The following is a 13097-nucleotide window of genomic DNA, read 5'->3' as shown; positions in this document are numbered from 1 at the left end:
GAGCTTCCCCCACATTGACGTTTCTGAAAGTGTGAAGCCTAATGAGGTGGTGAACTTTACGTGTGGGGGCCTGTTCTTATTACGCCCTCATCTAGTTAGTGCTTCGTGACTGTCGCTCTCTGACAAGTCCACGGAGAGTACCACGAACCTACTCTTCTCCTTGTCTGATTCCCGACTATTCGTCTCTTCGATGACAAGTAATTTTCTTGAGGGTGAAAAGGAATTATTCATCTGCTCCGACCAATAGTATTCGAATAGATCAAATGTAAGATGAGATATGGTGCAAAGACTTGTAAAAGTAACACTCAGATATTAAGGGTAGAGCCAATAGAATCCCCCTTTACTGTCGTCGTGTCAACAAGGTTATATAACATGAAAGCCATAGATTTACTAATTGTTACAAACCAAATGTAACGAGACTCCGTCTGGTGGAATAAAACGCTAACGAACTTTAACCATTAAATTAAAACATTAACCAACACCCTTAAACATAGGTCAAAAGTAAATACATAGAAATATGTTACAAATGATGAAACGAATACTCCTGTCTGCGAATAAATGTCTAAAGAAACTTTAACTTAACATTAAAGTTAAACATTTATCAAATGGAAGTCACCTAAATAGCAAACGTGAAACGATACGTACGAATATCCACGAAACAACAACAACTTGGACCGACAAGCAGGAAATAACAGGGGTAAAACCAACGTACCGATGACCGGATCTACAAAGTACGTGGAACCGAAACAAGACTACGTGAAACAAACATCAATAGGATGCTCTTTACGTGAACTGAAACCTAATTACATGACATACGTAACGTTCACGACTAGTGCGGACAAGCAGCATACCTGGGTATATTCACTAATGATAAATTCAATTCAATTCTAAAACGTATTAGTACAGTAAAAAGGTATTAGTCCATCGACTTTTGTTGTAACCATTTTTACATATGTAATATATGTATATATAAAGATAATAGTAAAAGCCGGAAAAGCCGTAAGCCAAAGCCGGTTGACCAAACGGATAAAAGCCATTAGCCAAAGCCTGTCCTTAAAGTAAGCCACGTGGGGAATCTTATCCAAAACGTTACACATAGGACAACTTACACACCTCTAAATTACCCAACGAGATCGTCCCTTGTAAATTGTGTCCTTTCCACATCTATTTTGGACTGAAACTTCTTTTCGCGGTGGCAAAGATTAATACTTGTGAACTGTACCAACGACCTCACAGGACGACTTCTAATTTGAGGTGTAGACTGTCTTAAAGTTGAACACGTTTTACAAATCGCAATCCGCGCCTCTTTCTCTGATATTTTTAAATATCTCCAAGCGGCAGACATGTTGGCTGTGAGCCAGCCGCGAGCATGGTCGCGCACCGTGCTTCTCGCCGCGTTTTGATTACGTCATCACAACAACACGTTAGTTTACCAACGTAACCCTGTTCCCTGACATTCGGTGATATTTTTTCGGTGCTAAAACCCTTTCGGCCGAAAGCCGAAAGAGCCTTTTTAACCATTTTCGGCCGATAATTTTCGGCGGCCGAATATTCGGTGCATCCCTACTATTTTCTCTCAATGGCTCTATCTCTTTTTCACACACACAAACACACAGGCTACATTGTGTGATTGATACGGCTAATTGAATCTTGCTGTTGTGGTTCTGATAGCAATCACTCTCCTTCCCGTGCACAGTTGGAGTTGCCAGCTGCAAACATCATGCATTAATCTCTGCTGCTTCTCAAGCCACCTACTGTTGAATGCACAAAGGAACAGACACGGCAACAAACGCAGCGTCTTCTTTAATGAGATGATTACATGGGGTACACATGATATAAAAGCCCACCCACGTAAAATCAGTCGCCTGTGACTGAATTTCAATGGATAATCCATGTAATCCACATCTCCATATAACTGCAGTCATTAAAAAAGAACATGGTTGGCTAAATTGATTGTAATTAAACAAGAGCATGGCTCATCAAATTGCCCGGAATAATTAAGTCCCCGCTAAAGAGCGACTGTAGAAAATATAAATAACTTTTTCACTTGTGCCAACTGAATGTACCAGAGCGAAGAGAACAACAAACAAGATGGATAGTTTCAGTTATTTGATGTAACTCTCCCGATGCACCCAAAAATGTGTAGATGAATAGGCTTTCAATCTCTACTTATTCTGGTGTCATTGTAGATACTTTACCAGACATGCCTGACAATTAGGGCTGGGCAATATTGACATTTACCCTCATTTGACATATTTGTTGTAGTTTGTGTGCCATATTTTCAACAATGCCAATCAGAGTAGAATAGATTTTTTAAAGAGACAGGCACTAAAACTACGCATTTCAGACAGCGGGTGAATACAGGCATATTTAGACAGACAGTATGAGAAAAGCAATGCGTTTTTTTAAAATGTTAAACCATGTTATATTAGGAATGCAAAATACAATTATGACCCGGAAAATGAGCATGATATGTCACCTTTAAATAATTATATAAATCATACAATAATGTCTTCAAGTATTTTTCAAACAAACCGAGCCATTTGAAGGCATCATCTTTGGATAGAGGGATCAATAGAAAACATATTTGACTGATTGGGTAAGCTCCAGCATTAATATTTGCATTACTAATATTGGAAATAGCTCTGTAGCTTTACATATAAAACATGCATTGCAAACTCTGAACTGCTACCTTTTCCGCCAATTCTAACCCTTTTTCTCCTGCTCTTAATGACCGCGGGTAAATCATTAGTGGAAGCCAGCGTCTGTAGCACTTGACTGACCTTGTGAAATAACTTCACTGTTGCAAAATGGAGGTGTCAACATACCAGATGCTACATTGATATTGATGAGGATTTTCTCTCTGTTTCCCTCTGTGTTCACTGTGTGAGTGTGTGTTTGTTTGCTGCGTGTGTGTGTGTGTGTGTGCGTGTGCGTGTGCATGTGCGTGTGTGCGTGTGTGTGCGTGTGTGTGTGTGTGTGTGTGTGTGCATTTGTGTGGGTTTGTTTGTGCATTCGTAGCTGTGTTCAACCTGATCCCGGTGGGGCTTCGTGTCGTGGCCATCCAGGGCGTGCAGACCAAACTCTATCTGGCGATGAACAACGAAGGCTTTCTCTACACCTCTGTACGTCAGCACACACACACTCACAGCATAATCATCATCATCATCATCATCATCATCATCATCATCATCATCATCATCATCATCATAAGAAACTATAAAGGGACTCAAATCTTTCCTTTGGGTTGAGTAACAGGAGCAGTTTCATTTTGACTAGTCTGATTATCGTCCTATAATCACACCAATCCATTCACTACAGTGTTGTCTTGTGACTAAGATGCCACTGGGTGCTATAATCCAGCATCTGAGCCACGCTTATCTATCCACTGATATCAGGCTTCACAGGATTGATGTCAGATCATCCTCCAGCCTCCTGTTTATCCCCCTACAGTCATTCTCTGCTAGGAAGCTCGCTTTTGATCCATTTACACATCGATCTGAAATGTGTTTTTATGCCTTCCCAGCTAGACTTACACAGACACTTCCGCTGTGCATGTAGTACATTAAGCACCTCACTTTAGCTCTTGGGCAGGGATGGTGGGCGGTGCAGATGCAATAAAACAAAAGTAATCAACAAAAACAATACGCACTTTCAGCAATCTAAGGAAATCTGCGAGACTAAGAGATGGAAACTAACAGAGAGGAAATAGAAAAATGGCCCACACGTCAAAGTAATAAAATCTGTGCTGCTACGCCTGTGCAGGCACGTACAACACCACCACAATATCTGACCATCGTGTCCAGTCCTGCATGCTCTCCGTCACAATCAATAGTAGCATCTTTCACCTTATATTACACAAGGACAAAATATGAATAGAAAAATCTATTCTCCTTTTCATATCAAAGCTATTTGAATATCCTACACACACCAAACTTAGTTCAATTAAAAGGGATGACGGATCCTTTCCGTATCTTTCCGTTCCCCCCGGCAACGTGAGCTCCATCTTTCTCTCAGTGGGCTGGTTGGTATTCAAGGGAGTAGCCAGTTGCTATGGCGATGCAGGAATAAGAAAATGCAAATGTCAGCTGTCCTAAGTTGGTGCAGTTTGTTCTGAGACACGGCCGAGATAATTTTTCAAACAGTGGAGCACATGATGGAGGAACACACTGATGGCAATATGAATGTGATGATTTAACTGTTGTTAATGGAGTTGTCATTATAGACTCATAGCCTCTGTGACTCACTCTAATAATAATAATAAATAACACCCCACCTCTCCATGTTTACTCACTCTCCTCATTCTTCCACTATTTCTTCTAATATCTGTCACACCTTCCCCCTCAGGAACATTTTACCCCGGAGTGTAAGTTCAAGGAGTCGGTGTTTGAGAACTACTACGTCACCTACTCCTCCATGCTGTACCGGCAGCAGGCCTCAGGTCGAGCCTGGTACCTCGGACTCAACAAGGAGGGGGGGATCATGAAGGGGAACCACGTCAAGAAGAACAAGGCAGCTGCACACTTTATACCGAAACCACTCAAAGGTAAGGCTAGTAGGGGAGTGAACTGCACAACGTTTAAACAAGCAGGCACAGACTTAAGTTAAAGGGGACCTATTATGCTCATTTTCAGCTTAATGATAGTATTTTGTGTCTCTACTGTGACATGTTTACATGCGTTAATGTTCAAAAAGCTCTTTATTTTTCTCATACTGCCTGTGCTGCAGAACCTCTTTCCCCCCTCGGTCTGAAACCAGAGCCCAGTCTGCTCTGATTGGTTAGCTGGCCAGCTCTGTTGTGATTGGTCAGCCATTAGAGATGTCCCGCTCCTTAGCCTATCACGTACGATGTGTTGGAGCGCTAGCCAATAGAAACGCCGGTGTTACTTAGTCATGTCACTAAGTTAAGGAAGTAAACAAAGGACTACAATGGGGGCGTTTCAGGCAGGGGCGGGGGTTAGCCTTTGCAGACCATTTACATGCACAAAAACCTATACAAAAAACAAATAGAAAACCCTAATAAGCAAAATAAAGCTTTGAACTCAAGTTGACATTTTGAAACAATTGTATATAAGCACCAGATAACTTGGTCTAAAAAGAATGTCTCTTTAAACTTTAAAGTGGCAATAGACCATTTTTACTTTAACTTATTATGAAGTATATTGTTGACTTCACATTGTAATAGAGAAAAATGACATCATCAGCATTAAAATCACCTACATTGGTTCCCAATAAGTCTGGCTTTCATTGTGCCTTTCTGTATGCTCCTGGTAAAAATATTTATGGCACAATGGAAGTGTATAAGCCATTGCGCAACCAAACAGGCAGAGAATAGAGCCTTATTTTAGCGGCAAGCTATAAGTAGCTATCCCACAGTGGAAGAGCCAAAGTAACTGTGGAAAACAAAATGCTGTGTTTCCTGTCACTGTTTTGAGTTGCTAAGCTCAAAAGAAAACGGAAAGCAATCAGCTTGTCTTTGCAAAATCAGCAACAATATCACTTGTAAACATCCCTAATTATTGTTTATAAGACGTAGCATTCAATAGTAAATCTGCTTCATAAGGGCTCTGCAGGTCTGCTTGGATCAGATTTGATTGACAGGGGTGTCATCCTATTTAATGTGAAATATTGCTTGGTTTGCCCAAAGTGACAAGACTCTAAAATACACTGAACAAAAATATAAATGCAACACTTTTGTTTTTGCTCCCATTTTTCATGAGATGAACTCAAAGATCTAAAACATTTTCTACATACACAAAATAACCATTTCTCTCAAATATTGTTCACAAATCTGAAAAAATCTGTGATAGTGAGCACTTCTCCTTTGCTGAGATAATCCATCCCACCTCACAGGTGTGGCATATCAAGATGCTGATTAGACAGCATGATTATTGCACAGGTGTGCCTTAGGCTGGCCACAATAAAAGGCCACTCTGAAACGTGCAGTTTTGCTTTATTAGGGGAGTCTGGGGGGGTCCGAAAACCCTAGGGTTAAACCCTAACCCTAACAAGTCACCCATCTCCTTCGCATAGAGTTGATCAGGTTGTTGATTGTGGCCTTTGGAATGGTGGTCCACTCCTCTTCAGTGGCTGTGCGAAGTTGCTGAATATTGGCAGGAACTGGAACACGCTGTCGTATACGCCGATCCAGAGCATCCCAAACATGCTCAATGGGTGACATGTTAGAGTTAGGGTTTAACCCTAGGGTTTTCAGACCCCCCCAGACCCCCCCAATAAAGCAAAAACTGCACGCTTCAGAGTGGCCTTTTATTGTGGCCAGCCTAAGGCACACCTGTGCAATAATCATGCTGTCTAATCAGCATCTTGATATGCCACACCTGTGAGGTGGGATGGATTATCTCGGCAAAGGAGAAGTTCTCACTATCACAGATTTTTTCAGATTTGTGAACAATATTTGAGAGAAATGGTTATTTTGTGTATATAGAAAATGTTTTAGATCTTTGAGTTCATCTCATGAAAAATGGGAGCAAAAACAAAAGTGTTGCATTTATATTTTTGTTCAGTGTAGATTCACATGGAGGTACAGAATTATACCTTATTTGTAAATAATGAATTTTTCATGACCGTGACAGCTTACTTCTTAAACTGAACTCATCTTTTAAACATTTATACAAACAGATGCGATGTGTTGTTTGCCGAAAGTGAGACTTTTCTTTTACAGACTGGGGTGATGGCACATCATGATCCAATGCAAAAGAAAAATATGCAATACACAGTGTGGAAAGAGCAATGAAGAAAAACATAAAGGGAGGGAGACAATTAAAAGACTGGCTTCAATCAGTAGCTTTATATTAATAGATCACATGCCTAAAAAAAGCTCTAAAAACCAGCTGTACACAATGTTCCTAACAGCAGACAGCAGGCAGACAGCAGGCAGACAAAGATGGCGACTTATTTAGCAGCTAAATAGCCAAGTATCTTTCCAAGAGATAAGTGGAGAGCCAAGCTAAAAGGAGAGCGAATATTGGACACAAACACGACTCCAAGTGAATGCTAATGGGGCTCCGTACCTGCTGGGTGTGTAAATAAGCAGCTGTTCTCTAACAGGCTTGAAACTTTAAAGTTGATTTATGTCAATGATGTAAAACAGTGTGGTTCCGCTGCCTCAAGGAGGGCAAACATAGCAACTGTGGGTTCAAGGAATATAATAATTGTTAAAGACTAGATAATTGTTACTTATATTTGTATGGATCGATGCATTACAGCAACACAGGAATTCCCTTAGGTAGTAAATTCAGAACTTTTTCTACAACCAGAATTTTGAATAAAGCAAAGATCTCTATTTTCTGCCAGCACAGGAACTAGATGTACCCAACTGCTTGAACAAGGCGTTCACACCAAGAGCGATTCAGACCAACAACTTGATTAATAATTTAATCGATGATTCCTCTCTCCCGATTGTGTGTGCGTGTGTGTGTGTGTGTGTGTGTGTGTGTGTGTGTGTGTGTGTGTGTGTGTGTGTGTGTGTGTGCGTGTGCGTGTGCGTGTGCGTGTGCAGTGGCCATGTACAGGGAGCCCTCCCTCCATGACCTGACAGAACTCTCTCGGTCCGGCAGCGGCACACCAACCAAGAGTCGCAGCGCTTCGGCCATACTTAATGGCGGAGGGAAGTCGCCCAGCAACAACGACTTATCCTAGCCCCCCACTCCTCACACACACCCACAGACACGCACGCACACACACACAAAGATCTCAGGCCGACATGCCCACACATCAGGCTGGTGTGGGGTAGGAGGAGGCGAGGAGATAATACGAAGGAGGACAGGAGTGTTATCTTCCACTTAACGGAGCCCACTGTGACTGACTGTGATGTAAATAAATCAAGGACAATCAATCCGTCTGCTGCTCCGGCCTGCAGGGGGACGAGAACCTTCCTTTGAATACCCTTCCCACTGTATCATACCCAGAGAGGACAAGGGAGGGAGATGGAGCAACGCAGAGAGAGTCAGTCAGTCACATAATTAGATAAACAGACTGTTACAGAGAACCAAAGAGTCCAAGTATTAACTAGGTGGTAGAAGGGAAAAGTGGTAAGATAGTTAGAGTGACACAGGAAGTATTAATCTATTCTACCATATGCTATGTTTACACAGAGCTCATGGGGTTAAGTCATATTTTTAAAAAGTGACAAACGTATTCCATGTTCACTTGTGAGGACTGATCCTTTGTTTGCATGCAGGCGCGCCCGTGCGTGTGAGAGTGGTCGGGCACACACTGTGCTTGTAGTAGGAGTGTGTGGGCAAGCGAGTGTGTAAGCGTGCATGTGTGTGGGGGGTGGGTGGGTGTAGGGGGGGTGTACCTTTTTAAGATCTGTTGTATATCAGACAAACCTCCTGAGGGCTTTAACAGGTTAAAATAAGGTTGTTATATACAATAATACTGTAAATGCTTCCATGCTTACTTCTTACAAGCAATGCCGTTGTTTATCTTTCTGTTTGTTGTTGTCGTCCCCTTGCTGTTTGTTTGTTTGTTTGTTGTTGCATGGAAGCTTGTGGACCTCTGCTCAGTAGCAGCATGCTGAAGGTCAGTTTTTTTCTTTCTGGTCTTACGTGTTCCTGACCTAAGGAGAACACTAGTGAGCCAATAGTGTCATACCAGAACACTAGTGAACCAATGGGAGGGTGACGGAACACTACTGGACCAATACTATTGCACCAGAACATGAATGGACCAATGGTGTTGGACCGGAACCACCTGGACCAATGGGAGCACAGATTCATTTACTATTTTTGTTCCTGCTGTGGACAAACTAGAAATGCACTAAATAAACTATTTCTAAAGAAGTTATTGTCTGATGTTGATTTATTTGTTCACCCATCTGCACTAGTGGGGATGTCATGCTTTAAAAGTATAATTTATCAATGAGATCAACTACATTGACTGGATTGAAAAAAAGAAGAAAAGTGTCAAACACCAAAACTCACTTTTGTATATTTAACTCTACTGGCATATTGCCCATATGTTGTCATTCCGATGGAGGTGAATTGAATGTCATCCTTTTCTGGAAGAAATAGCCTTAGTAATGTTTGACAGTGTCATAGGTTATCCAGAGTAACAGACACTATAATAATAGACACAGGTGCTGCTTTTTTCTCCACCCCCATTGTACAAGAAGGAAGCAGACATTCCAAAGAGGTATTTCAAATCCTGGGGTAATTCGATTACACTTTGCCTATGTGGTCTATCACAAGTGTTTCCTTTGTTTTACTCTGGTGAACAGACCCTTTTTATTTGTATTTGGCAATGCAACCGACTTCTTTCTCTCGTGTTATTTCAGTAGATCCAAGCAGATTTTCAGAGACTCTAATGTGTCACCGACGAAGTAGGCTATAGATACTGTATCATAGAAAATCTCCTTACTCAATTTGGTCGTTCAGTGTTGAAGCATGTTCAGACCCACCAAACTACTGTTAATGTAATCACTTCAAACAGAAAACATCAGTGTCTTCAATAATCCTTCAGATACAGCGGTTTTCTGTCATTGCATTCTGTTAGGGATATTTTCAACTGGGTGGTCCAAACGATTCCATTAAATCAGAAGCGTCAACAATATTCATTAAAAGGACAGATAAACGTGTTTCTGTAAAACAATCATTAAATTCTGATTCGAACCGTATGTTTCACTCTTTCGAAACAAACATTTCTACACGGGGGGGGAGGAACCCACCTGTATTAAAGGCACAGGCTTTCCCTGTTACTCTACTCAGTACTACAGAATTAAATTAGAGTTTAATTAAATAAACGATACTTTAATAATGGAAATTACATATTTATATGAAGCACTTCTATTATGGCTGTAATGAAACACTTGCTATTATGGTGTGTTGTCATTCAAAATGCATAGGAGTGAAATAAAGTAACACACAAAGATCTAAACTAATGGTGGATGATGTGAAGAAGTTCCAACAATATATCCGAAAAAGTAGATTTGAACGTTTCGAGGTATTGTTTCATCGTCAGTACAAAAATGTAAATTATATTAATTGTAAGTGGTATACATATATTTCGCCACTAGATGGCACAAGTTGTGATTGTGTTGTCGGTGTCTTGCAGTGAACTTATATGGGACACCAGACAGACACAAAGTAAAATAAATCCAGCAGACAGTTTCTTGATAAAGTGATCATTTACTCCAACATGTGTGTTTGTTCATATTGCTGTGATGGAATCAGACACAGGCATTTGTGCTTACTATTCTGAAGTTGGGTGATAATTCTAATTTACAAAACATTTGTGATATCACAACAACATGGTAAAGTGCTAAAGGCAAATGTGAAAAATACACATACAATGGTTAAAAACCAATAGTTTCACATTGCAGTAATAAACATTTAGTCATTTGTTTCAGGAACAGTGTCATACTCAATATGCTTTCCTAATGGTTTAAATACAACTTTTCTCTTACTAATAAAGATAACTTAAAGTAATAATTATAATAATTTCTTTAGGTTTGTTTTGTTTCACTTTACATTTACAAGTATCTTACAAAACAGGAATAACATCAGTGGAAGTTTTGCCTGTAACTGAACTCACAGTGTCGATGAACTACACTCTCCCTTTGTGATGTGTTTCTATGAAATAATCACATTTTCTCTTTCTGCAGCCCTGTGCAAATGTAAACACACATGCAAACTCACACAAACATGTATTATGTTCATAGGGGTCCACATTAACACTGTACTGGTATGAGTAAAGTCCTATTTACAGTGGTTGAGACAGCTGCCAGTACTTGCAAATATTCCTCTTTTTCTTGAAAGAGAGAAGGGAAGATTGTGTCAGAGTCTGTCCTCTCCCCTCTTTCTTTTTCTTCTTCTCCGTGCCATTTATCTCCATCCGTTTCTTCTCTTACACATCCTCTTCTCACAACTTGGTTTTTCTCTCCATTAATCCATCTGTCGATTAATGTGTGATGAGTCTAGGTCCCCTTCTTTGACTCCCACTCCTGGAAACCATGACACAGCACAAAGTCAGGAAAATTATCCAAAGTTATTCAAAACTTTTTCTTCAAGGGTGTCGAAGGCAGACTCACACACACACACACACACTTACACCCTACCTTTGCTTTCTGCATGACGTTCCCCCTGGACGAGGCGTAAACAGTCGCAGGACGTTTACGAAGCTCAGTTGCTGCGTTGGTCGGCACGCTCTCATTGTAAACCTTTTCCACCCTATTGCCCTGTGCCTGTTCACACAAACACACATCACATTTTATTCATTATATGGAAAGATTCAGATTTTAGGAAATAGAGTTATTTCACTTTCTTGGCCAAGAGGTGACTGGCCACAGGTAAAACAAAGTCTATAATATAATTATATAATAATATAATTCACTGTAAATACACAACTTGTTGATTTGTAACAATAAAACAAAGAACATAAAACATATTCATGATTTGACTTTTGAGATGCTGGTAAGCTAATTTTGCTGCTGGCTGTAGCTTCATATTTAGCATGTAGACATAAGGGTGGTGTCAATATTCTCATCCAGCTCTATTCATGAATGGGAATAATCTTACACCCCAAAATGTCCAACTTTTCTATACTTTTAGTCATAAAAAAAATCACTCATCGGACACATGTCTACAACATAACAGAATTGTAAGAATCTGGCATACACCAAATAACAGGGTAAATACAAATGATTAAAGAATAGAAATGGGTTTCTCTTCACAGTTTACAGTTTTCTAAACGATTGACACCGGACAGCATCACTGCTGTAAGAGCCGACCTTTGGGGCTATCTTGGGGGTCGTGGGCGGACTCATCGATCCTCTGGCCAGAGACTTCTTCAGGTTTTCTTTCACCTCCGTCAGTTTGAGCTCCAGCTCCACCCTCTCTTCCTCTCTCTGTTTACACAACACCTCAAGCTTGGCTAACCGCAGTTCCACAGCTTGACCTGCACACACACACACAGATAAAAAAGCTCATTAGTAAGTACTGATGCCAAGCTGAAGTTGTAACAGGCCGCATGTGTGATTTGTCTCTGACCTGTAACACTCTTCATCTCCTCCTTCATCTCCTTCTTCTCCCTGCGGAGGGCCACCAGCTCATTTCTGAGCTCTTCCTTTTGCTTCTCCAGCTCTTCTTTCTCAGTCAGGTAGCGCCTGGCGTCCTCCTCTGCACGCGTCTTTCCGTACCGCGCATAGTGGTTTACATCTGACAGAACACATGGCAGGATATTAGTAAACAGAGCATGCTGATGCTGATACACCATAACAAAACTTTTTTTTATTTTTTTAACCTTTATTTAACCAGATAAAAGCATTTAGATAGAATCTCATTTGCAATGCTGACCTGGCCAAGAAGGCAGCAACGTTACACATAACACAAACATATAAAATACAGAGAACATAACTAAGAAAACAAAAGACGAAAAGCAGTAACTACATTGTGCACATTAGGACAGTAAGAAAGGTGCACTACTTATTACTGCAAGAGCAGCTGGTGGTAAGGACCTCAGACAACTTCAACTTAAAACATGCTATTGAGACAAGTGCCCTCAGTTTGAGGCGTGATTGAAGGTTATTCCAAGACCAAGGACCATAATAAAAGAGACTCCTTTTCCCAGCCTCAGTCCGCACAGCAGGAACCTGGAACCGTATCTAGGCACTGGATCTGAGGTTGTAAGAGTCACAAACTGGGGCAAATCTGGCACATATGTAAGGTGGAAGCTTACCTAAAATGGCTTTATACATTAATAAAAACCAATGCTGCATCCTACGCATACTAAGTGTGGACCATCCAGTTACAGTAGGCTATACAGTTTGCAATGATGAGTCCTATAGGGTGCATTTGATATATAATGCAGTGCAGCATGGTAGAGTGGTTATGGTTATTAAAATGGTTAACTATTCATTTTTCACCACTATCCAGTTTAGGAGAAGCAGATGTAGAAATAAATTCTATAATATTAAAGAAAAGGAGACTCACTGGAAGCGTGCCTCTTTACGGCGGCCTGTTGTTCAGTTTTATCAGAGTCCCTGCTGGAGAATGAGGCATGGCGTCTCACGTTTACAATCCTGCTATCAACATCTTCCTCCTGTAGGACAAACACAAATACATTTTTTTTAATTACAT

At 40.7% G+C, this 13097-nt stretch overlaps 2 protein-coding genes across 3 annotated transcripts in view; one reads left to right on the top strand and one right to left on the bottom strand.

Annotated features, from left to right (window-relative positions):
- Positions 1-8287, top strand: part of fgf13b (fibroblast growth factor 13b) — a 37886-nt gene extending 29599 nt beyond the window's left edge. For both annotated transcript variants that reach the window (XM_010796337.1, XM_010796336.1), the window contains exons 3-5: positions 3022-3125; positions 4348-4546; positions 7520-8287. In XM_010796337.1, coding sequence (XP_010794639.1) covers positions 3022-3125; positions 4348-4546; positions 7520-7659 — 443 coding nt within the window. In that variant the 3' untranslated portion in view covers positions 7660-8287. The remainder of the gene's footprint in view (positions 1-3021; positions 3126-4347; positions 4547-7519) is intronic.
- Positions 8288-10132: 1845 nt separating this feature from the next.
- Positions 10133-13097, bottom strand: part of afap1l1b (actin filament associated protein 1-like 1b) — a 9878-nt gene continuing 6913 nt past the window's right edge. The window contains 5 exon segments of the mRNA XM_010796737.1: positions 10133-10963; positions 11078-11203; positions 11750-11916; positions 12009-12176; positions 12951-13056. Of these exon segments, the coding sequence (XP_010795039.1) occupies positions 10937-10963; positions 11078-11203; positions 11750-11916; positions 12009-12176; positions 12951-13056 (594 nt within the window). The 3' untranslated portion in view covers positions 10133-10936.

Source organism: Notothenia coriiceps, unplaced genomic scaffold (genome assembly GCF_000735185.1).
Source record: "Notothenia coriiceps isolate Sejong01 unplaced genomic scaffold, NC01 NC01_scaffold00037250, whole genome shotgun sequence".
Lineage (NCBI taxonomy): Eukaryota > Metazoa > Chordata > Actinopteri > Perciformes > Nototheniidae > Notothenia > Notothenia coriiceps.
Note: the sequence above shows the minus strand (reverse complement) of the source record. Positions and strands in the feature narration are given on the sequence as shown.